General features: G+C 42.6%; 1 protein-coding gene across 2 annotated transcripts in view; it reads right to left on the reverse strand.

Moving 5' to 3' along the window:
* COL9A3 (collagen type IX alpha 3 chain) overlaps positions 1–27,262 on the reverse strand; it is a 204,525-nt gene that overhangs the window by 85,932 nt on the left and 91,331 nt on the right. For both annotated transcript variants that reach the window (XM_069243177.1, XM_069243178.1), the window contains exons 24-26: positions 14,876–14,947; positions 6,629–6,664; positions 4,758–4,802 (exon numbers count right to left, since the gene is read on the reverse strand). In XM_069243177.1, the coding sequence (XP_069099278.1) occupies positions 4,758–4,802; positions 6,629–6,664; positions 14,876–14,947 (153 nt within the window). The remainder of the gene's footprint in view (positions 1–4,757; positions 4,803–6,628; positions 6,665–14,875; positions 14,948–27,262) is intronic.

The following is a 27,262-nucleotide window of genomic DNA, read 5'->3' on the forward strand; positions in this document are numbered from 1 at the left end:
AAGAGAAAATGCTTTGATTGATGCAGAGGAAACCACAAATAAAAAAGAGAAGCCTTTTAGCCACAATGAAATACATAAAGCAAAGGAAGGTGAAAGACAAGGGTTGAAGAATTAAATTTACACAGAGGAGAGGGTTCTGGCCACCACTGGATGCTCTGAAATATGAACCGAATTAAGGCCCATATTTATACTTTTTTAGAGCCGCATTTGCGTCGTTTTTTGATGCCAAATCGACGCAAACTTACAAAATATAATTGTATTTTGTAAGTTTGCGCCGCCAATGCGTCAAAAAATGGCGCAAATGCAGCGCTATAAAAGTATAAATATGAGCCTAAGTACTTAAATACGATATTGAAAGTGCTTTGATTGAGGAAAATGTTAATGACCCAGCTGTGCCCTTCAACCTTCACAGGACCCTCCTCAATAAGTGGGCAACTCTGATCCAGAATGTGACAAGTTTCTAGTTTATCCACGTTATGTACTATAACAAGAAGTAACCTTGTGACAAGCCACTACCTCCATGTGCCGTGAAGCAGTAGGAAAAATGTGTGCCCCTGAAAAGAGGTAACCTATCCATTCTCCTCTTTGTTCCTTTATTTCAGAATACATAGTGACCTGACTGGTCCCTATGATTAGGCTCTCAGAGGAATTCCACCTTTCTTTGCAGTCAGATGCAGAGAATAGGGGCCTTCTGACAGCCATCACCAGAGAAAATGTTGCTCACACCACCATTCAAAGACACACAAAAATACTATAAAACCCATCTTGACAAAGCAAACACTCTCAACAAGGATTTGTCCTGCTGAGTTCCAACCCTACAGAGTCATTCACCAAAAGACATCTGACTCAGTCCTAACTTGTTATTCTTCTGCGAAGACTTAGACTTGCTTCTTTAGAAGCCAGCATAAAGTTCAGTCTGTTCCTTTTTCCCAGTGTCTCTTTTTCTCTGCATCTGCTGTGATATTTTATTACCAGTAAAGCAGTTCCCTTTCTTTATGGTTAGGTCCATGCTACATAGATATAAATTCCCTCAGTGAATAAATGTAATTATGTTCTAGGGCACAGGCACACGCCGTGAAGTGACCACAAAGAAGAGTCCTGTAAACTCAATCTCACTTACTTCACTTCCACCTGATAAGTGTATACAGTTGGAGGGCAAAACATCTGATAGGCCAACACAGCCGAACATCTCACAGTGTTCATAGTGGGGCAATGGGAGAAGAAGTATCACTTATCTCACTGAGGTAAACAGGCAAAGGCATATAAGAAACTGGAGTACACTGACCTCCAAGCAAGAACGACTGCATTCTTTGGCCTGCCAGATATGAAGTTCTGTTAGCTGTGCCATGGCCAGATGCCGCTGAGAGAGGCTTTGACAATATGCTCTGGATTTCATCCTGATGGCCAGGCCAGAATGCATAATATGCCATTTAGCTCAGACAATAGTGCACACAAAAGTCTTGATGGAAATGATATGTAAGTTAAAAAAAAAAACAATGTAATAGAAACACATTTCTAAGGCTCTTTTGAGGGTCCAGGGACAGTCTCACATCTGGCCACACAGCTACTGCTGCTTCCGTTTCTGAATACTATTAAGGATGTATCCAGTAGGAGACGAAAAGCTAACTCCCAGGTCATCCCATCCTATAATTTACATGAGAGGCCCATCCCACAAGCACATAACAGAAAGAAAATTCATCTTAGCTGACCTGACGCCACCACTTGGCATAGCAGGCTCATGAACATAAGTGCTGAACATCCAGTCTTCGAGGAACATACTGAACTTCTTGAAGTAACCCCACCATAACCTTGAGCCATTTGGAAACGTCTATCACCAACTGGAGAAGGAAGTCTCTGCACTGCATAACAACTGAGTCATGAAATCACCTCTGGCAACAAAAAGAATCCAGGCATGCACTCTAGGTACCACTGGTTCAAAAGAATCATGGACCTGAGGCCTGCCAAAAAAGTTACAAGGAAGTAGTTCATCAAGATGGTTATCCTTAGAGAGGTCATTACTACTTGTGTGGAGGGATTATGTAAATGTACCTAGGAAATATGTATTTGTATAACCACATCACAAGAAACACAGGGGTATGAGAAGTGGGTGAAGAAATGGGAGGTTGTTTCCTGGCGGCGTGGAGGAGCGTTACAGGCTCCTCATGTGACTTGGCTGATGGTTAGGATGGAACCACGAAAGGTTATTATTGCAATGCATCCCTGGCGGCGAAATGGGTGCCTCGGGGCTCCCCTGGGGGCCCCTGCACTGCCCATGCATGGCCCTCGTGCACAGCCCCGTCGCGCATTTCACTGCCTGATTTACAGGCAGTGAAATGCGTGAGGGGTGCTGCTGCATCCGCCCCACTGCTACACTGCCACCGGCTCCATGTGGAGCCGCGTCAATGTACAGGTCCTGCATTCAGCTGGGCCGGCGGGCGGCAACGCTGTTTCCGCCCGCTGGCTCAGCGGAATGAACATTATGTGGCTGGTGGGGTCTTTTGTTGACCACGAGCGCCGAACTCGGCGGGTTCTCCCTCCGAGTTCAAAATGACCCCCTTTGTCTTGAAAGAATATTGCTAATTCATTAGAACATTCTTCTGAGGGACCAGGAAGTACATTTTCAGTTTTTAGGATGATTAGGGATTGTATGATTCAGAAAAGCTCTCTGGAACATTAACTGCCTTCCCCAATGGATCACCATAATATACGGCTTGGGCCCTTTTTATATTCTGATGATAGCGTTGAATAGCTGCCCGATAGGTACATTTTGCACTATCTTCATATTTTTGTCCCCATGCCCTCTCCAGTTTTTTTAACACTCTTTTTAAGGGAGAGTAAGTGCTTATTAACCCATGGTGCAGATTTATCTGCCCTCCCCGTGTTTAAAGAAGAAATGGGGATCGAACCATTGAGGAAGTCATTGATCCACTTGTTTAGTATGGTGTTTGCTGCGTCAGGGTCACTTCCTATCTCAGGTCTAATCATGGTAAGCTTGGACACCAAGGTTACTTTATTGAGCTTTGACCACCTTCTACCTTGGGTTGGTGGGGCTTTGGTGTCCATTAATGGAGAAGGACCCTCCACTGTGACAGATACAAGAGCATGATCAGTTCAGGCCAATGGATGGAGACTCCTAATTTTCAGATTGGGGCCATTGCTAAATACCGGATCTAAGAGATGGCCTTTATTATGGGTAAGCCCCTCAACCCCTAGAGTTAAGAGCATACCCTCTAGATCTTGTAGAATACTTATTGTCATGGAATTGTTGTTTTCTTCAAAATGAACAGTAAAATCTCCTAGTAGCGTGAAATTATTTTCCTCCAAGATGAGGCCAGTCAATATCTCTGGTAGAGGTTTCACGAACCTCATACACAGTCCAAGGTGTCGATAGACTAATAGGCCTGAAAAGGAGACTGTAGATTAAAAATTATTGTAAAGTCAAGTTTTCGCAGTCTGGCATAACAAGGGGTTTAAGCCTACATTTGTAGCCATCTTTTACAATAATGGCAATGCCACAACCCTTTTTATGCAAACGATCTTCCCTGCATAGGAGCATCTGATTAAAAGCCAGCGGGGAGCCCTCTTGGAGCCACGTCTCCTTTAGAAACAGGACATCAAACTGTTCCTCCTCTATTAGGGTGAAGAGTTGAAACTTGTGGTATGGAAGCGATCTACAATTGACTAGCCCAATATTGCAGTTAGTAGTTTTCTGGTTTTTGGTCCTACCCTCCTCTGTACTTATTAAGCAGAAGTTTCAAAGGAAACAATGTAATTCCCCCTTCTCCAGACCTAGTGGGGGGCATACCTGGGTTGAAAACTTGTGCTTCAGAGACAATAAGAAATCAGTGGAGTATCTCAGCTTGTTTTAGAAGTTTGGTGCAGGGGCTGATCGGGCGCAGATGGGCTTGCCTTTGGCTGCGCGCCCACTTTCCCTCTGCCATTTACAGGAGCCAAAAAAACAACTAAAGTGCTACCCTTGTAGTCATCTCTATGATCCTTTTACTCCTTTGTCAGCCTAAAACTCTATGGATAAGCCTGGTTCCCTCTCCCACACTTCCCAATTCCTTTTACAGCATGAGATGTTGAAACAAATACAAATAACTCTTTAAAAAATTATTATATTCCTAAAACCACAGTTTTTTAAAAACAGTTGTTTAAAAAAACAAAAAACAAAATTTTAAAATACACAAATTCAAACTTCCCAGACGCAGTGCAGCGCTTTACCTTACTCGGCGCCTGCTTCCCCTTTGCCATTTATGGAAGCCAAAAAATAACTAGAGCGCTACCTTTGTAGTTGTCTCTATGATTCTTTTAGAACTTTTTGAGACTAAAACTCTATGGTTAAGCCTGGTTCCCTCTCCTGCACTTCCCAATTCATTTTACAGCTTGAGAAGTTAAAAAAATTAAAAGAACTCTTTCAAAAAATTATTATATCCCTAAAACCAGTTTTAAAAAACAATAAAAAAAAAAACACAAAACAAAAATTTTAAATACACAGACTCAAACTTCCTAGACTCAGTGTAGTGCTTGTGATCAGTTCTATGACAGCAGAATTCTACTGGCAAAAAGTAGATCAACTTCTGTGATACCTAGTTTCAAATGCATGATACGGTCTCTGCGGCCAAACATTATTACTGCGATAATAATACACCCGGTTCAGTGTCAGAAATTGGAGGTGCAACTCTCCCGTCCTTCAAAACCATATGCACCTATATAAAGCAATGTATTACAAATGATGGCTCTGTTGTGTCACTTACCAACTCTCCCTTGTCTCCAGGAAGTCCATCAGCACCGGCCATGCCCTTTAAAAAGCAAATGCATTTGTTACTTTTACAGATAATGCAAATAGGCATTACATGCTGCCCCCTTCTGTATCATCGTTTTCTAAAATGCTTTGTTTTCTTTGAACTATACTGGTCCTTTCATGGTTCAAGTTGGATCCAATTGACTGCTCCTCTTTCTTCAATACTTCTAACACCACTTTACTGTGAGCTTTGCGGATATTGTTATGCAAAGAAAGGCCATTCTGGCAAACATCATTTGCTGTGACCACACCATCTTTTCTTCGTACTCCCTTAAGAAAGAACGCCTTTTCTATGAACACCTGTGGCCACCACTTGAAAAGTCATAGTATGATGAGCCTTCAAGAACATTGTCACCGCTTCTTCTAATACACTAGGACTGCTGGAGGGCAGGAACCCTGAATACTTCATAGTTGTGCTTCTTGAACGTGCCTGCTGTCTATCATTACATACACTAGTTAACAGGGAGCAAGCAACTTCAACCAGATTCTAACAGGTCTACAACTTTAACCATGAGCATTTGTGGCTACTTCTTTAATATACCAAAATATTCAGAAAGGTGCTAGATAAACATGGAATAGAACATGCAAGTATACATGCTACAAGTCTACAGGTGTCAGGCAATACAAAATAAGTCAAAGGGTGTCATATGGACAAGTTGAGGAACATAATACAATCCAGTTTGTTTTGTAGAAATATTAGAAGGAATATTCGATAAACCTATGACTGTAAGACAAATAAAGAACAGAGGGCTTGATTTAGAGTTTCCTGTCAATCCATTACAAATGTGATGGGCATGTCTTCTACCATATTACAAGTGCATTAAGATTTAATGCACTTCTATTAAGGTGGACGGTAGATCCATCACATGTGTGATGGTATTACTCATCCACCAACCTCTAAGGACCTAACATGCTCCAAGCCGAACATACTGCAACAGAACATACTTAAGAAAATGGCTGTTAATCAAACAAGAAAAATAACATACTTGAAGCTGAAGAGTGCCGTGTATACATGAAACAGGACATGGTAAGAGCTGACTAGTGGTAGACAAACTTGGAAAATGACCTGCTTATGTTCATCGCACAAACATGTGTCAAGCAGGCTTCAAGCCAATGGCTATTACACAAACATAGAAAAGAACATGCTGCACGTCTATGGGTGTTTAATAAACATTGAACGAGCACTAGTGACTATTTAATGGGCTCAGACAAATATGCGAACAGGTGGAGTTCCAGAATTCTTCACAATCCTCCACTCAATGTGTAGCATCTGGGTCTTCGATGGTAACATTCACAAAATGCTTGACAGTCTATGAGTATCAGTCACAACACTGGCATAACATGAGGAGACAAGGTCATGCCCATCCCTTGCTTATTCAAAAGAGAATATGCTCATCAAATCTGTATCAGAGGAAGCTGCCTCACCCCCAAACTATGCTAGACCCTTTGTTTATCAGGAGACGTGAATTTTCTTCTGTGCACTTACAGTGCCCAAGTGAAACTTTGTGGTGGATCGTTCCTGCACAAGTTTTGCAAACTACCATTTTTATATTTTAAAAAAACCAAACAGTGTCTCCAGTCATGGGTTTGCCTTTTTCCACCGCTTGACTGATTCAGGTCTTCTCTCTGTCACACAGACAGAGCTCACTCACCTATTTTACAATCGTATTCAATATTCAAATGATGCTCAATAAAAGTCTGTTTCTCTCCTTGTTAAGGCATTGACAGATCTCTTACACGTTCATTTTACTAAGACAGGAAAAAAGCATTTGTTTGAATGTGCAACATAATTACAGTATATATGCCATCAAAAATGTGCCTTACCTGGCTACCTTTGGGACCTGAAACTCCGGTGGGACCCTGGCAGATGTAAAGCGAGCAGAGATAGAATTTGAAAAAAAAAGAGAGGGAAAAATAGTAAGTTAACTATTCAGGCTCATAACTTAAATAAACCTGAAGCAGTCAGTTTCCTTTCCCTCTTAAGGCAGAAAGCCACAAACTACCCTCGATACTGGCAGCTCAGACAGGATCAATGCCCTTCTTTGATAACTGAACAATGAGCTATGATGTACTGTAAACCCTTTTATTCAATTTCGGGAGTATCTAGCTGAGACATAGGAACATGCTAGAAACAGCTACTTGCTGTGTTAAGTTACAATGAATTTACTTAGTCCAATACCTTTATTTACGTGGCATGCTGCACCCACAGGGGCGCCCCTCTTGCTCGTTTTGGAGCTGTAGCCGGAATGTCCACCATTTTTGTTAACTACTGTTCACTGAAAGTTCATACCCTACCATTGAAACACCGAATTTCAACAGAGCATAAAATGTACTTGCCTTAATGTCTTTTTATTACATTGCAGGGTTGCAGAGAGAAAGTCCGCATTTGCAGCTGGTTAACATTAGAGAAAGTTATTGTAAAAATTCCAGCAACAAGATTCAAATTTTGTTACAAATATCCAGATTTCGGATTGAAATGTATATTGCACAGAAAATGCAGATATATATTTTTATTTTATCCTAATTTGCTGAGTACCACTCTTTGAATGATCCTTTCTGATCCCGGGAGGTATAAACACAAGCAGTATTCTGCCAAAGACTGGGCATGCATGTGTGCCTTGGTTACTAGCACACCACCTAGCAAAACTGCAGCAAAGCAAAGCAAGCTAAGTGAAAGTCTGAATATTTGCTTTGGCTTCTTGTGAACTGCCCTGCGTGTGATTAAAGACTGCAGTGCTTCTTACACTAGGCTTTGGTTTCACAATAATCTTAAAGTTGCACACCCAACTTCCCTGTGCATCCACAGTTGTTCGAAATTCAACTCCACCCCTTAGCTGATTGGTTGCAAATACGCAAACAACTTCTATCCTTAATCCTAGACCTGTGCCATAAGGTTGAGAATTGAGAATGGAGAGGTTTTCAAAATCCAGAGACAAAAGCAAGCCTGCGTTTTCCTAATATATTTCCTATATCCCTCCTAGTGGGCGGTGGGGTGATCAGTGCATTGGTTTTCTGAAAGGATGCCTGTTTCAGTGCAAAATCTATTCTGGGTTTGATGCCATTACTCAGATCTTGTATACATGTGGCTCGGGCCCCTCTTGGGACCTGCAAGAGGTTTTTGCCGCAGCCTGTGCGAGCACCCCTAAAACAGAGAGCACATTGTGGTGACGATGGTCTCAGCTGCACAGACCCTGCTGTGTGTAAAGAGTCTCTGTGCTGAAACCAGACACTGAACAAGAAGTATTTTGTGTAAAGAGAAGACACACAGACAGGCTTAACAGCAACCAGATGGAATCAGCAACCGGGAGCTGTGTGAAGAAGGAATTCAATTGAAGGGACTTACGTAGCTCACTTGCCATGATTTTTTTTTTTTTGTTATATAGCAAAAACAATATCATTGCAGGCGTCAGAGTGCCTTACAATTAGGGAGGTTCCTAAAAATATTAGTCGCAATGTCTATGCTTATGACAGACAGATCATAAGATGGATAGGTTTTTGGATTTTTCACAGTGCGGCACGAAATTCACTATAATATTCATAAACGAAAAATCAATGACATAATTATGTTTATGGTAAATTGATGAACAGGTAATGATCGTTCTATTAAATCTCAACATGCCTACTGAAGTCACTCAGGGCCCTATTCACAAAAGTAAGCATAGCCCTCAAGTCTAAGTTTAGACCTGAAGTCTAAGTTTACCTTTGTGAATTGGATCGTCAATTTTTGTCTAAAACTAGGAAAGATGTGTTTCATACTCTTTTCATCTTAGTGTAAATAGTTTAACATGTCTCTAGGTGCAGATGAGAAGAATGGAAAGGACAAGGCAAATCTGAGTTTCAGGCATGGATGAGACGACAAGTAAATAAGGGGACATGGGGCAATAGTTAGGAGCTGATGAGTGAGGAGCAAGGTGTGAGGAAACATACTGAGTAGAGAGTGAAGTATGATGGGTAAGTTAATGTTGAGGTGGAGACAACATTAATATTGATGTAGAATTGATACTAAAAGGTTGTGATACAAAGGGAATTAGGGAGTGCGAGTGAGTGAAGACTCAGTTGTGTAAAGGGTATGATGCACTGCACTGTATAGAATCACCTCATAACTTGTTCATGTCAATAACGTTGTTTTACATTTGAGGGGCATGCAGAAGAAGGAACATTATGGGTTTGACCAAATACAAATTGGGAAGCGAAGAAGACTGAACACAGGTATGAAAGAACTGTTATGGGGTTGGAAAAGGGTGGCAATTGAGGTAGAAGTAACTGAGCGTTGTGGTACACATTGATAAAGATTGAGGTACAAATTATGGGAGAGAGAGAATATGTGTAAAGAAGGCTACACATGAGTAAAAATAAGTTACAAATAGAAGAATATTCAAGGCAAGTGGTGAAGATGGATGTTTTAGGTGTCTGAGCCCTGCCACTGTTCCATGCAGTCCTTTTATCATTCTATAATTGTTGCAACTACGCCTTTTCTGATTTGAGTCGCTATGATAGTGACTTGGTTGCTTGGACCATATTTTTCTGTATGATATTTAAAGTAATGTGCCACATGCTCACTTGTACCACTATGCACATCTGGAATGCATTAAAGATAAGTGCCATTATTTTGTCTCAGGTTGGTTTCAGCCCAAATAAAATCTGTCAAACGCCAAAAAGTCTAACCTTTGTATGGTGGTGTAATGTTTATATTTTTATTTTGTATTGCAAGCTTAACCCACATAAATAAACAAACTAAATATGGTACCATACAATTGCAATACAAATTTTATATTAAAAAACAATAATTACGTATACATTTTATTATGATAGCCGGATGCTTCCTAGCATGTAAAAATACTTGAAAGATGCATAAAAAACACTTTTATTTCAAAGCACACCACAACAAAATATGACTCTTATTCCTGCAAATAAAAGGTACTCTGAGTTTGAATGACTGTAATCTGGAGATATAGTTTAACACACACAAAATAAAAGGATAATGAATGGATAGGAGGGAGCATTGACAAAAATAAATAATTTTACCACTATCCCTGGTACTAAGGTGCACTTCCTTTTAGGTGGATGTGCTCATGTGATCAAGTAAAAAAACTTGCACTACAAGAGACCCAATGGCTAAATTGTGCAAATCAACTGCCCAATGCTGTATTCTGTGGAGAGTGCAAGAAAGGTACATATATATTTTTTCTTTATGAACGTTTTTGATTACATGAGGCTAGTGAGACACCTGAAGCTGTCTCTAAGACAGACCTGTAATGTCTATCAAGTGTTTGTATGTTCTAAATGCCTGAACTGCAAGAGATAAAAGTTTAGCAAGAGAGCGAGGCGTAAACCCACTTGTTTGGGATGTAGGGTGACTAATGTTGAAACCAAGCCCAAGACAAGACTCTGTACTAGGTAGGAGTGAAGCTTTGCAACGACCACAGGACACACAATAGGGACAAAACATATATCACTCACTGTGGCAATATTGTTTCTGAAGCACCATGGCAGTCAGGGGCTACTGGGGTGTTGGTGCATTTACTGCAGTTGTTCGCCACTGGTGCGAGGGGGCAACAGAGGTATTGGACTACAGACTAGGTTACCAGTTCTTCCCTTACAAGACTTGACCCTCTGAGGATAGAGCAGCCCAACTTACTCAAGGAGGTGAGGTGGGTTAGACACTCAGAATACTAACTGCACAGTAACACCAGCTAATAAGATCAATGTACAGTCAGTGCTTTACTCTAAAAAAGGAAAGTATTTTAATACACAAAAGAAAAATATACTACACAAAAAACGAAGGTACATAGCGAAAACCAGAAGTCTCTACGATTGTCTGGTACAGAGTACTTTCCCCAAACACTATAATAGAACCCAGAAGATAGGCACTATAAACCAGTTTACACTGGAATATGCATACCATGTTATACATGGCTACTCTTCAAAGCTGTAAATGGTACAAATACATGTAGCTCAATTATTTGAATTCATCAGTTTCTATGAATTCAAATGTTTTCAGTCCATCGACTGTCCCACCACTCAAAGAATCAGAAGTGCCCACACTTCCTCGGTGAGAACACCGCTCTAGTGGTGTCAGGGGTCCAGTTAGGGATGCCTGGTGTCTAGGTACAGTTAATGGTGTCCCACTAGCCCAGTAGCAACTAGGCTACATGTATAGATTAGTGGCTGGCTAAGGTACCAGTACATCTTGATACTCTCAGATGACACAAAAGGGTGGGGGACCTCTACTTCATAGCACACTGGTTACAGTCGAGAGTGTCTAACAGCAGGGTTCCCAAGGGGACAGTGCTGCTTGCTACTGCTGCAGGACAAGCAAGGAAAAGTTGGTGATTATGTAAGTTCTACAGCAGGGGCCATGAGTTGAAACAGTAAGTTCTTCAACAGGGCAACCCTGTCCAGGTACAGATGGTAACTGGTAGCTCTCACAGCACGGGGAGTGGTAATGGATAAAGAAGTCTTCCCTTCAGTGACAGTCAACAGCTTTTCCTATTTGCCTCGTTGTTGTTATTTCCCTCATTGTTGATGTGCAGCAAGTTTCCTTATCTCGAACACCTGCCTTGAGTCTCCCTGTGCCTCAAAGTGGTTGTAATTTCGCTGGTGCTTTCCACAGGTCCTCACAGAGCGTACATTTTGTGCTGGGCTGCTGCAAAGTCTTTCACACTGTGAGCTAATGCACAGCTTCTCCCGTGAGACTTGCAAACTTGTTTGTGTGGACAAATCAGTCACAGAAACAACTTCTCAAGTCTGAACGTTTGCCCGGATCTGGCAAGAAGAATAGCAATCCACAGAAGATTCCACTCCTGGGTTTCTCCTACGCTAACCATCCTGGGGCTGTATTGCAGAATGCAGCACATTTTCTTTCTTTTTTTTTCGCCTGGCACACGTTTCAAAAGATGTGCATGGCGCAAACAAGCTGCTTTAAAGCTGCTCCGTGTTTCACTCTGCAAGCAGCAACCCGCCTGCACTTTTAAGGGGGATTAGAGATCTCCTTCCAGGCAGGTGCAGTGAGTGACTGCACCCACCTGCAAATGGGATGTCCGGGCTGTACATAGGGCTGTCATCAGGGGGCACAAAGATAGTGTGCCACCTTTTAGGTGGTGCACTTCCAATGCATCTCCTGACAGCTTCTTTGTCACTGTGACCACATCTACAATACAGCACGGGCGCAGAGGTAAAGGGGCTCCCTCCTTTGTATGGGGCCACACTCCTATGCGAATGAGAGGACACCCTCTGGTGATAGCGCTGGTGCTATATGTGTGCCAGCACTATCTGTATTACAGAAAGGGCAGCACAAGCATCTGCGGCCCTTTCTGTAATACCAAAGTGTCCTTTGTGTGTGGCCTTTCTCAGAACACAAGCAAAATGTCGATCAGCCCACTGGCTGGCGAAACCTGTCTTTTATCATCCCCTTATTGACAGGCTAATCCTACCAGAGGGTATGCTACTTTTGAATCCTGAGTGCCTTCCAGTCCTGGAGGCATATTTCCTCCATGTTCACTTTATGATCACAACATCGGGAAGAGCCTACTGCTCAAATCCTGTGTCATCCCTGTGTGTGCTATCCCCAGGGAGGAATCTTAGTTAGCTCCAAAAAAAGGGGTCCTGGCTATTGGAGATGACATCACCGAGGGTAGGGGTTGAGGGGGATGTCCCAGCAGAAGGGAGTTCTGAGCTAAATACAGCTAAGGGCTGGTTTCTATCAATCTCACCAAATACCGGATCAGTTTGCACTGGTTCACAAATCCATCCTCACCCCATGAACACACTCACTCTCAACACACGTCCTGGGCATGATGAAGGGGCCAAGTAACTCATGTAAGTGAGACCACAAAGGCTATAGCAGGAGGAGCTAGTAGGCAGTGCCTTCCAAGATGCGCAAGTAGCCTGACTGTAGATTAATGCTGTTACCACTGTTTGTCTACCACAACCTAATAGAGAGGCAAGTAGCCACTCTTTGTAACAGAGGGGTGCACTTAGTGTGTCCTCTCTACCTCAGTGCCAAGCTCAAGGGTTACAACCCCTGTGAACTGAAAGACCCACAGTGGACAGGTGTGATAGTCATGTTCACTGAGGTAAAAATTTCAAAAAACAACAGCAGCATTCTACTGACTTGTCAGGAGATCAACATAAGGCAAGAAGCCCTCTCTCTAGAGTTAGGCAGAAGACTTCTTGTCCCAAGACCCAACACCATAGAAAAGGGATTAGAAAGACATGAAACATCCCAGAATCAGCGGGTTTTAAGGTGCTAATGCAGGAAAAGGACGTTCCAATGTGGTAAAGATACACTGACATATCAACATAATTTTAGCTTAAATGTAACACTGGAAACCGAGAGTCAACCGAGCAACCGATGAAGAGGAAATAGGAACACCTGTTCCAAGGTCCAGTGGATTCAGCTGGTCTGCGGTGCCTTCCGAAATGGAAGCGACTTGTTAATTATTTCCATGTTTTCTGGTTTTGTATTATGCAGCAAATCGGCCTTCTACCACACGGTTCATGAGATAAACACCAATGCCTTAATATTGCCTTGCCTCTCCTTGTACTTTCATCTTAAAGGCTAACCAGGGCTAATTACTTAACGTCAGAAGGCAGCTTCCAACACCAGCATCACACCAATAAGAAAAGGTGTCTGTTTTTTAGAAAATGACTAGCCAAATAGTTAGCAAAGTCCTTCCAAACCAATGGTACTGTATCACACTACACCACCACCATACACCCTAGAAGCACACAGATAACACTAGCATAAACTTTCGCAACTCTAATGTGCATAACATCGAATCTAAAGACACCAACCTGGGTTGTGATGCTTGTATGAAAAGCGCTATAGCATGGCCGAGCAAGACAGTTGATAAGGAGAAAAACAGAAACTGCTTCCGGCACAAGGATCTCCTGAGAACAAATTCATTTCACTTTCGAACTTACTCATACAAACCATTAACACTGATATAACCTTTTACTAAATACACACAGCCAAAGAGCAACAAAACAACAGGCACTAGTAAACAATGGTTTCCCCAAGTGTGATGGACTAATGGATGCCCTTTCGAAGTTCTGCATATGCCTAGTAACATAACATTACTGCACAGCAGCCTTATCATCCGATATCTCCATCATTTTGACATCACCCAACTGATGAGTGGACTCGTACTGTCTCACAGGATTGTCTCTTGTTGTGGCTTCTGAAATACAACACAGGATCTGACATTTCCTGTGTCTGTTGGCTTTTGTGTTTTGGTCAGCTCTAGAGGAGCCTTTATTGTTCTTGCATGACATACGATCACAATTGAAAATCATTAAAAGTTCTGCATGTACAAGCAGCCCTTGATCAAATCCACCACAGACTACAATAAATACACCAACCTGTGGCCCAAATAAACTAATTTGGCTCAAGTGAACCAATATCTATATGCAATGCACTAATACAAGGCAAAATCAATACTACCTGCTTTAACTATTATAAACCGAGATGTCGCAGAAATGATAGCAGAATTGGCTTAAATGCACCCACATCGGCCCAGATGCACCGCTGCCTCCTTTAATTGACCCAAATGCAAAGAGACCTGGATCAAATACAGGATTCCCTGCCTCATAAAAATAAAGAACTAATTTAAATGCACCAAGGCCAGGCTCAAATGCACGAAGAACTGGTACAGATGCATCAAGATGTTACTCAAATGCACCAAGCAATATTTTATTGAATTCCCTAGCACTGGTTTAAATGCAAACCTCCCACCTCAAATAAATGCACCGTTGTCTGGCTCAAATGTACCACTAGAAGGCACCAGGGAACAACCTTATTAAATACATCAAGACCTGACAGAAATACGCCCTTCCCGCTCTCCAATGCACCAGGAAAGATATATTTATTTATGTGCCGGATCCCAGCTGGTATACATTACAACTTACCTTCAGTGCACCAAGGAAGATCTTTATCATTTGTACCCAGGGCTGGCTTAAATGCACGAAGATCAGGTGTGGATGGCAGTCGCCAAAGACTGACAATTCAAGGGAGATTCCCCCAATGAGCTGCACTACATTGTACAAAATAAATTAGGCGTTACGTCTTACCCGTTCTCCAAATCCACCACGGATTCCCGTTGGTCCAGGCAAACCAGGGTCCCCAATACTGCCTTTTGGCCCCTGAGAAACAGAAGAAGTAGATTTTACTAACGAAGGCTCCATTTTACCACCATTGTCCCATTTTCATGTAATAGCAAATAAAAACAAAAGTGATGACAAATCGTTACTGTTGAATGCAGAAGTAAATACATTTTGGGCTTAAGTTACTGCAGAATGTGTATCTGCATGTTAACCATTAGTGGGCACACATATGTCATGAACAGCAGAAAAACACTGCAGGACGTAGACTACTAAGATCTTGAAGACTAGCCCTTGAAGCTAAAATACCTCAAACCCTAATATAAAATCTTGATTGCCTGGTTATAATGCAGGTAAAAAATATAGCAAATTGGACAACCACACATAGAAAGGATTTCTGGGTCTGCAAAAAGGGCACTCAATTGCAGCATTAAAGTTGGTCTTGAATCCACTGGGGCCTTTAGTAAGGCCCTGTAAAACTTCATAAGAAGATAGAATGTGCCGCATTGTCGACCATCGGTTACTATGAAGGACGAACCATACATTAAATTATGAAAGGATACTGGTTACTCTTTTAAGTTCACAATGTGTAAGCTTACAACACTGTGATTCCCACACAGTTATATACTATTTATGCCAGTTTCTGGCATTGTACAGCATACATCTTTCATAAACTTTACCACAAAGGCAAGCTTTTATTTTAATTACAATAAATAAGGACAATTTGGGGAATTAGGATGTTTACAGGTTCAGGCCTGGGTAAAGGTATGGGGTTGTAAGGGTTTTTAGATTTCAGGAATGGATAAGGGTTGGAAGTAGATAGGGATTTTTAGGGTTCAGGGAAGGGCAAAGTTATAGGAGTTTTTTTTGCGCTGCACAGATGGGTACGGATATGGGATTTTAGGGTGCAGGGATGAATATTGAGTTGTAAGGTTTTTAGGGTTCATGGATGGGAACTTTTCACGGTAAGTAAATGCTTTTAGAGTTCATGAATGGGTAAGTGTATGGGTTGTAGGGGGTTTTAAGGCTCAGGGATGGCCAAGGGTATGGGGTAGTAAAGGATTTTAGGTTTCAGAAATATGTAAGGGTACAGGATTGTGAGGGGTTTTTAAGGGTATCTGGAGAGAGGTTCAGAGAAATTTGGAAAAAAACTACAGATTTATAGTTAGAAAGACAGATCAACAGATATGAAGGGTTTGTCGGGGACTCTCACTAAAATAAATTACACCACACCCTTTAAAACCCAAGGTGTTAGCTGGCTTTGTGTCTGATTTGTAGGACTAAAATGGCTATGCGCTAACATGGTATTCAATGATGGAGCTTTTCTGAATGTGATCAAGTGTTGATCTCCTAATTGGTGACCAATATCAGGATCACTGTAAATCAAATGGCAATGTTTCTGGTACATTTTTAGCACGATGTTGTGTTTTCTATCTACTGTTGATGTATTTGTCTCTTTTTTGTACAATAGTTATGATCTTTCTTACTTTTGAGGTTTGGCCCAACCATTATTGAAAACTCTTCTCTTATAACCTCTTTGTTGAAAGCGCTCCTTCAAGTTTTCTCCTCTGAGATTGAAATCATCTTTGTTTGAGCAATTCTTTTAAAGTCTCAGTGTCTCTTTGTAGGGAATGCTGTTAAAAAGAGATTGTTGATGGAAAATGTTGCCATGTAAAGTGTGGTTGGTTGCTGTTTTCTTACCGCATAAAGTGGTTTCCACTTTTGCACATTTCACATATATACAGATGTCCAAATATGTAATTTTGTCTTTTGCTTATATCATATGTGAATTTAAGCCAACATTCATTGTTGTTTAGTTATTCAAAATATTGTTGACATTCCGGTTTTGTGCCATTCCAAATGGTCTGTATAATGGGTGCAAAGTTTCACCGTGTCCAGGTATATCGCATTGTGGCCTCTCCATGCCACTTCTTCTTCCCACCAACCCATTGTATAGCTGTTCCACACTTTTGTAGATATATTTGATTATTAAAGATGAAAAAAGAATCCCTGAGACAAATCTCAATCATTCTTCAAAGCACCTCGAAATGTTGAAACTCCCCAACTGTTCTCCGTCATAAAATGTATTCACATGCTTTTAGCCACACAGATTGAGTGATGGAAGTGTGTAGATATACAAAATCTATGGTCAATAAATAGTACTCATCTTGCCACTCAATATTTGACAATATTCTTATAATAACTCCACTCTTCTGAATATAGGAACTAACATTTTTGCCCTTTGGAGCCAGATAGAAATCCACAATTTGTCAGGTAGTTTAAAAAAGGAACCTACAAGCTTAAACAATAGGTCTCCCTTGTGGATTCTGTAAACTTTTGTTTATTTTGGTGAGGAAACATATCATTGGCAAAATAGGATTGTGAACTTTGATATAACACTATTCCTCATCATTCAATAGTGTTTGATTAGTAGTGTATAATATTGTTTGTTTTACAGTACTGATTGGATTTGTGAGTAATTTTTCGTAATTACTGTTGTAATTATGTTGGTGCATGGCTTTATTAATACATGCACTGGTGTCCATCAACACTATATGGTAGTGTTCCGTTGGAAGTAAGTGATGGCTTCACAGTGTGGTTTAATGAGATTTTCCTCCTTGTTGTTTCCATTCCCTTTTAGGGAGTCAATTTTGTGTTTTATGAGTTCATAGAGATATCTATTTTGTTTCACGGTCATAGTACTGGACAATATTTCGATTTTGGGCTAAAGTTGCTATTATTATAATTACTATAATTGTATTTATACAGCGTTTACTACCCCTGACAAGGCGTCAAAGTGCCTTTCAGAGAGTAGCCCTGTGCTAATCCACCACTAATCCTTTTGGGTTCCTTCCACCCAAAAGGATTATTGGTGGATTAGTATAGGGAAATATGAGTTTCTTTGAGAAATGGACATGTGAGTGTTAGTTGGATTGAACAGAACAATGGAGGGCTGGAAGAGGGGCGAGACTAGATGAGTCTAGCGCTAATTCGGAGATCAAAATAGTAAGATGAGGTTTGTGATGACTAAAAGGAGAGACACGTGAGGGAAGAATTTCGAAGGGTTGTTTGGGAGATCATAGTAATAAAATGAGGTATGGTGTGAGCCAGGAGGGATGGAAGAGGGAAGGGTCTAGAAAGGGTTGTTTTGGAGATCAAAGTAGTAGAATTAGGTTTGGGATGAGTAAGAGTGGAGATAGAGGATAGATTGAGAGAGGTAGATGGTAAGACAGTAGTGCACTGGAGAGGGTAAATGTTTTTTTTTTCTTTTCTACAGTAGCAGTAAAGTAATACATACATAGATACATGACTACATAGAAAGGATATATATGTATAAGGAAGATTTTATTGAGATTTAAAGTTGTATTGTACAAACGCAGACTTTCAAGTGTTGCAGTACTTGAAGATAATTTCTTTGCATATTTTTTTTAACTCATTTTTTTTTGTTTTATATTGTATTCTTTTTCTAAATTGTATCTTTTCCTCAATATTTCAACAGTGAAGAGCTTGTAGATAAAATAGTTATGATAATATTTACCTATTGTCATAAATAAAACAGCGACCCATAAGTATCTAATCAAACAACTGATATAAAAAATTATGCAATAAACATGTTAAGCATATAATATATATATGTAACCATAAGTAATATATACATTTCTTAAGCAGACCTAAAGAGTATCTATATATTTTAAAACTCATTTTTATTATACATATTTGTACAAAGAAATACACATCTAGATATATGCATATAATCAAATTATATATGTTTGCATACAAAGGGATATGCTGTACATTAGGGTTTGGGTATGGTGGTTATGTAGGAAAAAGCCAACCCTTGGGTAGGCTTCGGAAAATTAGATAGTAATCCCTGGAATTTATATTTGGGGGTAATGAATTCCAGAGTTTGTCTGCTTGAGCACAGAAAGATGTACCACCTATTGTCTGTCTTGTAAAGTGAGGTTTGAGGACCCTGCTTTTGTGAAGTACGGTTCGGATGAGAAAGGGGGACTATGGATAACATTTGTTCTGTTTTGAAGGTAGGATGTGATCCAGTCAAGAGCAGTCTAAGCTGGTTTCATAGAGTCTTTGTTAGGGTGTCATGGTCAACTGTGCCAAAGGCAGCTGAGTGGTACAACAGAAGTAGTGCAGCAACCCCACTGCAGTCTACTGTGTCTTTAAGGTCTTCCCAGATGGGAATGAGGGCAGATTCTGTGCCTCTTCCTGGCCAGAATACAGTTTGGTAGCTATGTTGATAAATAATACCCATTTTTCAAGTGTTTGATTTTCTGAAAGGTTCTGCAGACTTTCAACTGTTGAACATTCCTGCAGGGTATTCAGATCCGGACTTTGTTTAATTCTAAGTGTAGATATGTGGGGATCTGTGGTGATGTTGATTCTTATCTCAGTATTTCTTGCCTTCTTAATTTTGTTGCATATATTATCAACAATTTTGGTTTTCTGATATATTTATATAATCAATCTTTGTTTCCACATAATTAAAATGTTGTTCAGACAGAAAGAAAGTCCTTCATTGAGGATTGATATTTCATAGTTTGTAAGTTGATATTGTGAAAAGTTTACTACTAGATTTTCTGTAAGAATCATTTCTTGCTTTTTCTGACTTCATAGAAAGTATTTTTGTTCTTCCTTTACCTGTCTCATTTTTCTCTTCTTCTTTCCGTTTGAGTACACCCACCACTGCTTTTTGGCGTTTTTTGTTTTTGGGGATGTAAAAAATGTCTAATTTCCTCTAAAAAAGATAGCTTCTTCAATGGTCTGCTTAAATCTGAGGAACTGTTTCCCCTGCCTCTTGTGTCTGTATCTGATCCACTTGGCTCATCTGACCTGGATGTTTCAGGTGTGAGCACATTTTGAGCATGTTGCTTTTTTTGACTTTCAAAAAGTTTAGCAAAGGTGTAGATAGTCCCCTTTGCATAGTATTGTTCATGCTTGAGGAATTTACAGTTTTCTCTGTTTGACTTTATCCTCGTGTTTATTTAATCTAGCCACTATGTTCTTCCTGATTTGGGTTATTTGTTCTTTGCCCCCAAATGTATATGTTTTTCTTTTTATATTTTTAACTTGTGTTAATGTTGTTTCATAATTTCTTTTGGCATATTTGCTTAATGATCCCATCATGCTCATCAAGCATTGTGAGTTGTTCCCATTCCATTCTTGTAGAAGTTCATTATTCATGTCTGGATAACTGAGTAAATATTCAAAGCCCCCATGGTATCCTTGATAATGTTGCATAACTCTGCAGGGCCATTATTTTCCAGCTCCTATTAATTTATTTTCTAGATAGTTTCCTTAACCGGTCTCTTACTTCAGGTTTGTTTTCATGCATGCCATCCTTACTGTAGAAAGCTGGCTATGTATAGTATACCCAAAAGGGGTGTGCTGTGGAAAGAGTCCATGTATGCCTTATAAATGGATAGGGGCTTGCTCTAGCAATCTTAACTTGCTCTATCTGGAGTAGTGTGGTCGAGCTGCCAGAGGCTTAACAGAGAGGAGTGTTAGACATTTGTTGCATATACACAGTCAGTAAATGATACACATACACACACAATAAGGAGATCCACACCAATTAAAAAAATAAGATGTATTTATATACATAATTTACCAAGAATAGGTAATGCTGCACTCCCGGCAGCTTGACTTGGCAAATTCTATTTATTTGTCAGACACCATTCCATCAGACACCCCGACACGTTTCAACTTTCCTTCTTTCTCAAGTGGTTTCAGTCTGCATTCACTCATTGTTCCTATTTGCTTGCCTTTTATCAGAGCATGGATATATATATTTTACACCAAGAACTTCGCTATAGAGTAAGTACTTTTTAAGATAACAGTTCTGTAGAATACAGAACATATACTTAAATTGGCTTTAATTCGGTAATGTTATCCTACGGGAAAAGACACATATACTGCATAGGGAGACTTCTCAGCGGCTTACCAGACCAATATTCTGGAGTTAAGGTAAGTATGGGGCACTGTCCAAGGCAGCACCAACAGGTCACCTCGTTGACTCTGGTGTCCAGGTACAGAGGTGCTTTTCAGCTTTGGGTGGACTGTTCATTTCAATGGGACGCGGTCCTGAGAAAAAGAGGCTGCAGGAAGGGACTGGGGGCCAGTTCGGGAGAACTGAAAGAAGGGCTCAGGTCAGTCCACAGCAACTCAGGCTGGGGGAGTGCATGTGCTGTGGTGCTTTGTCCAGCAGGGTCACATCATGAAGACTCCTCACTGTATTTGGTTCCTACACAAAAAAGGCTGTAAGCAGGTTCAGCTCTGGAGGGTCTCATGACCTCTTTGGCACTTTTGGCCACTTCGGCTTGGGCTAGGGGTGCTGGACTGTAAAGGTCATCCAGCACACTACAGATCTAGTAGGTTTCAGGGGTACCTCTAAGGTACCTTCGGGTGCATGTATTAATAAATCAATCACTGGAATCAGCGTGGGTTTATTAATACAAGGTGTTTGATACCAAACACAATAGGTTTCAGTGAAGCCATTGTGTAGCTGGGAAACACATTTTGACCAGTGCCAAATACATACCTTAAGATGGCTTCCCTGTTCACTTGTAATGCCTAGGTATTGACTTGGACATCACAGGGGCATATCTGCATGAGCAGATATGCCTCTGTCACATATAGTATAATGCACCCTGCCTTGGGGCTGCAGGGGTGACTTACCTATACTGCATGTAGTGTCTGCAGGCATGGCACACAAGATGTGTGCCATGTTGTGTTTTCACTTTTGTCTGCACCATATCACGGAGCCTGCAATGGGAGTCTGCATGAGTGTGATGAGGGGTCCCCTAGGCTAGCACTATGTAGGAAGCTAGCTATCTATGTAGTGTACCAATGTAAGGGGGCACAATGCGGATAGTCTAGAGCAACCCTTATTGGCGTACAGGGATTAAAATAATAACTCTAAAAGCTCTCTTTTGTGGTAGTATGGGCCATCAGTTAGGCTTATCTGAGGGCAGTGTTAAGCATTTATTGCACACACAGAGCTAATAAGCGAGGCACACACTCAATAAAGAAATCCGACACCAATTTATAAAAATAACACTTAATTTTAAATGAGTTTAGATACCAAGATCATCAGAATCAGATAAGTACTTTTCAAGATATGAATTTTGTATACATTTTAAAAGTTGTCACAGTGCAATGTCTGGAGTGGTAATGTTGTCCTATGGGAGAAAAACATTTGGGCACTCGTCAGCGACTTACAGGACTGTTCGTCAGGGCCTACGGTGAGTATGGCGCAAGGTCCAAGGCCACACCAACAGATCACCTCGGGGGGCTCTGGGGCATCGGGTGCAGAGGTGTGTCAGGCATCAGGTGTCCCATTCACTTCAATGGAGATTGGTCCGGTCAGAAAGATGCTACAAGCAGGAACTAGGGGGCCAGTCCGGTGAAACCCACAGAGGGATCTTGGGCCAGATGTAGCAACGTAAAAATTTGCGAGGTGCAAAGTGCAAGTCCATGCGACTCGCAATTTGCACATCGCAAATTGGTATGCAGTACGGTGTCTCAGACACCGACTGCAACTCGCTATGGGGTCGCAATGACCCACCCCATGAATATTCATGAGGTGGGTCGCAAATTGCGGCCCCATAGCGAGTATAGGCACTCGCAAACATGGAGGCCTGCTGTCGTCAGCAGACCTCCATGTTCGTGACTGCTTTCAATAAAGCAGGTTTTTTTTTTTTTAAGTGTAGCCCGTTTTCCTTAAAGGAAAACGAGCTGCACTTAAAAAAAAAAAAACGAAACCCTGGGACCACTCCCTGCCCTGAAAAAATATTTTTGGGTCCATTCAATTTGCGAGTGGGTTACCATCCACTTGAAGTGGATGGTAACTGCGATCCCATTTGCGACCGCGTACGCGGTCGCAAATGGTATTGTATACCACTCAGACTCGCAAATAGGAAGGGAACACCCCTTCCTATTTGCGATCCTGAAATGCATATTGCGAGTCGATACCGACTCGCAATATGCATTTCTGCATTGGGAAATGCATTTAGCGAGTCGCAAACGGCAATTTTTGCCGTTTGCGACTCGCTAAACGTTTCCGACATCTGGCCCCTTGATCCTTGAGATCCTCAGGCATGTAGGGACACCAGTGGCCCACTTCTCCGTGGGTCGGGGGGCTTGGCTGCAGTGGTGGGTTTTGGCATTGAGTCTGTGTGCTGGAGTCATTTGCGGTTGGAGGGGGCCTGCAGATAGAGACTGCTGGCGGCTGGAAGACCAGTCTGGCAGACCCAAAGATGGGCCTGGCTCTGGTGGGTCTCAGGACCCTGTGGGCCCCATCACCTCCCTCGGACTCAGGCTGTGGGGTGCAGGTACAGAGACACTTTGAGGTGTTGGGTAGTGCCGGTCAGGGACTCACTCTTTGTCTTGAATTCCACAGAAGCGGGGCAAACAGGACAGTTGGGCCAGTCCTGTTATAGGTCTCACTGTCCCTGAAGTCCCTCGACACGAAGATTGGTTTCCCTCAGTGCTGGTGTACAGACTGGTCACAACAAGCCTTGGTTGCTGCAAGGGATCCGGTAACCCGGGTGTTGGTGCTGTGCAGCTCCGGTCGGTCCTGGCGTCCCCACACTCAGAGGTAGGGCCGATATGACCTGTAGGAGCATGGAGACTTCTTCCTGTGTGGCTGGTGTAGTCCCGGTGAGTGGCAGGACTGTGAACTGGACCTTGCTTCATTGGTGCCTGCAGTTGCAGGGGAGTAGCTCCTCTAATCCAAGGGAGATTCATTGGCGATTAGAGAGGCACTGGCAGCCCTCCAGATTTCTTGGAGTCTGCACAGAGACAGGACAAGTCTGTTACTTCCACGATTGCTGGGGGAAGCAGGCAGGCTGGCAGGGTTGGCACCTAATCAGTTGTTGCTTCTCTGTTCTCGGGTCAGCACTCTTCTTTGTTCACTTCTCCCCTTTATCTATCGAAATTTAAAGTCCTGGAATCAGGGGGTCCCCTAAATGCTCAATTTTAGAGGTGTTAAGGGGAGTAAAGGGCTACTTACCCAAGGGGTGACTTCACCCCCAGATGACCACTTCTTTTGGGGAGTGGGCGTCACCCTGTCGCAGAATTCCTAATTCCTCCATACACAAGATAGTGGATATCCTAATTTCATGTTCACTTTAGGCTGGTCACCCTGGAGGTATGCCCAGCTGAGCAGTGCAACACTCCTCTTGCATAGCTAACTTTCCTGCATGACCTGGAGCCAAATGGGTCTCAGGGCAGGGGGGGGGGGGGGGTTGCCTCTGAAAGGTCTAGGGGAAGCGGGGACCGCATGCCAAAGGTGGCAGGGATTTTGAAGTCCCTGGCCTTGGTATGCAGATTTGCTAGCCATCCTGTAGACAGACGTGATAACACCTCCTGCCACAGTAGGCATTGTTTCTGACCTCGGAGAGCGGAGGCTCTCACCTCCTGTGGTGGTAGGCTGGACCAAGCCAGCACACTAGAGGACTAGTAGGTTTCAGGGGGCACCTCTAAATTGCCCTCTGGGTGCATGTAATAACAAATCCAACACTGGCATCAGTATGGATTTATTTAAAGAGGTGTTTGATACCAAACACCACTGTTTTCCGCGCAGCCATCATGTAGCTGGGTCACTCGTGCTGACCCGTGTACAGTACACGCTCTAAGATGGCTGACCGGTCACTTGCAATATCTAGGACTATAGAACCAGACATCACAGGGGCATATCTGCTCATGCAGATATGCACATAGAATGTATTATAATATGTAGGAAACTGGCTCTTTATATGATATATCAAAAAGAGATATATTATGCAAAGAGTCCAGAGGTTCCCTTACTAGTTGACAGGGGCTTGCTCCAGCAAACCCAAGGTGCTTTCTTAGGGGGTAGTGTGGTTGAGCAGCCTTAGGCTTATCAGAGTGGGGTGTTAGACATCTGCAAGTAGACACACAGCCAACAAATGAGTCACACGACTCAAGAATAAGATTCTTCCCAATTAACAAAAATAACAAGTATCTTCATATATGTTTAGGCTCCAGAATCAATATGATCAGGCAAGTACGTTTTGCAAGCAAAATCTTCACAGTTTTGAAACGTTGACAGTGCAATTGTTGGAAGCTGCAATGTTATCCTATGGAGGATAAACAAATACGGCAAACATGTATAGCACAGCGACATACGGGACCAATCTCATGGACATAGGTAAGTAGTGGGCAAGGGGCAGGGTCACACCAACAGGTCAGACCGGGTGGCACTGGGGCGGCCAGGTGCAGTGGTGTAGTACGGTGTCAGGTGCCCTATGTTGGCCAAATAGAGATTGGTACATTTGAAAAGAGGCGGCAGGTGTGGACAGGGAGTCCAATCGAGGAGAACCAACAGGTGGGTTCAAGTCTTGGGATGCTTTGGGACAGAGGGACACCTTTGGTTCTCTTCTCCACGGGTAAAAGGCGATGGGTGCAGGTGTCCTGAGGCGTAGGGTTTTCTCCACTGAGAGCACTCGCGGCTGAGGGGGCCAGTGGGCAGACGCTGCAGGTGGTGTTGGGGAGTCCACAGTGGGCAAGTCCAAGGTGGGCTCTGTCACTGGAGAGCTGGGGGACTACACTGACACCGTTGCAATTTAACTTTAACTCGAGCTAGGTGGCACCGGTGCAGTGGTGCTCTCCGGTGTGGTTTTTTTGCTGTCTGGAGTCCTCTCAGGTCTCTAGGGGTCCCTGCAAGATGCAGGGAAGCAGCTCTGCTGCTTCATGGGAGTTCCTGGGTTTTTGTTGAAGGCAGGCAGTCCTCCCAGACTTTTGGAGGCACAGCAGCTTGCAGTACAAGTCGACTTTGGTGCAAATTGGCGGGAACAGCAGACAGGCCGGCAGGGTAGGGGCCAAGTCAGATGCTTCTTCCCCAGTCTTTGTTTTTTTTGCTCATGTCCTTCTTTGTAGGTAAGCAAGAATCTGATATTCTGGTGCCAGGGGCTCCCCTAAATAGTGAATTTAGGGGATGTTTCTGGGAGTGTAGGATAGTAGCCAATGGGCTTCTTAGCCCTGGGATCACTACACTACACTCTTTATATCACCACTTTCTGTGAGAAGGTGTTAGACCCCGGACCCAGAGTTCCTAAACTTGCCAACCCCAAGATGGACTGACCTGAGGGGTGGTCACAAATCTTTGAATACTAAATTTTCCGCCTGTCCAGGTGCCAAATGGGCCCTGGGGCAGGGGATCTGCATCTCTCCTTTGAGTGACGCCAGATCTCCATACCAAGGGCAGTGGACTTCTGTGATCCCTCTACCTTGGAATGCAGATTCAAAGGTCATCCTGTTGGGTGAGCTGGATAACCACTTCTCCCAGAGCAGTCTTTGTTCTGACCTCCCAAGAGCAAAGGCTCTCACCAGACAATCTTGTTTGGTGGTGGCAGGCTGGATAAAAATAGTCAGTCCTCACACTGCTAGTTGGTAGGTTTTCAGGGGGCACCTCTAAGGTCCCCTCTGAATACATGTATTAATAAATACATCACTGGCATCAGTGAGGGTTTATTATTAAGACCAAACATCCCTATTTTCAGTGAAGCCGTCATGTAGCTGGGGAACTCATAGTGACCGGTGTCCAGCACACGTATTTAAAATGGATTTTCTGTTCACTCGCTATGTCTAGGAATCGACAAAGACATAGCAGGGGCATATCTGCTCCTGCAGATATGTCCTCACATGTAATATATTTCACCCTGCCTTAGGGCTCCAAGCCCTGCTGAAAGTGTGACTTATATATATTGCTCCAAGTGTTAGGGGACACGGCACACAGGATGTGTGCAATATTGTGTTTTCACTTTGAGCAGCACCAAGACACGCAGCCTGCAATGGCAATCTGCATGTGCTAGGTGAGGGGTCCCTGAGGGTGGCACAATACATGCTGCAGCCCTTGGGGACCGTATTTGGTACCTAGGCCATAGGTATGAGGGGTAACATTTACTACAGACTTATGGGGGGGCAAGGGTATTGCAAATTGAGGAACAATTGCACAATTGTAAGGAAAGAGATCGGGCACTGGGGACCTGGTTAGCAGGAACCCAGTGCACTTACAGTCAAATCTGCATCGAATACCAGGCAAAAAGTGGGGTGACCATGTCAAAAAGGGCACTTTTCTACATAATGCACCCTGCCTTAGGGCTCTTAAGGCCTGCTGTAGAGGTGACTTACATATAATGCATGCAGTGACTTTGGCATGGCACACATTGAGTGTGCCATGTCGTATTTCCACTCAGGGTCTGCACCCTGTCACGCAGTCTGGGATGGCAGACTGAGTGCAATTTGTGTGTGGGTACCTCTGGGTGACATAAGATAAGCTGCAGCCCTTAGGGACCCTCTTTAGTACTCTAGGTACCG

Source organism: Pleurodeles waltl, chromosome 7, assembly GCF_031143425.1.
Source record: "Pleurodeles waltl isolate 20211129_DDA chromosome 7, aPleWal1.hap1.20221129, whole genome shotgun sequence".
Taxonomy (NCBI): domain Eukaryota; kingdom Metazoa; phylum Chordata; class Amphibia; order Caudata; family Salamandridae; genus Pleurodeles; species Pleurodeles waltl.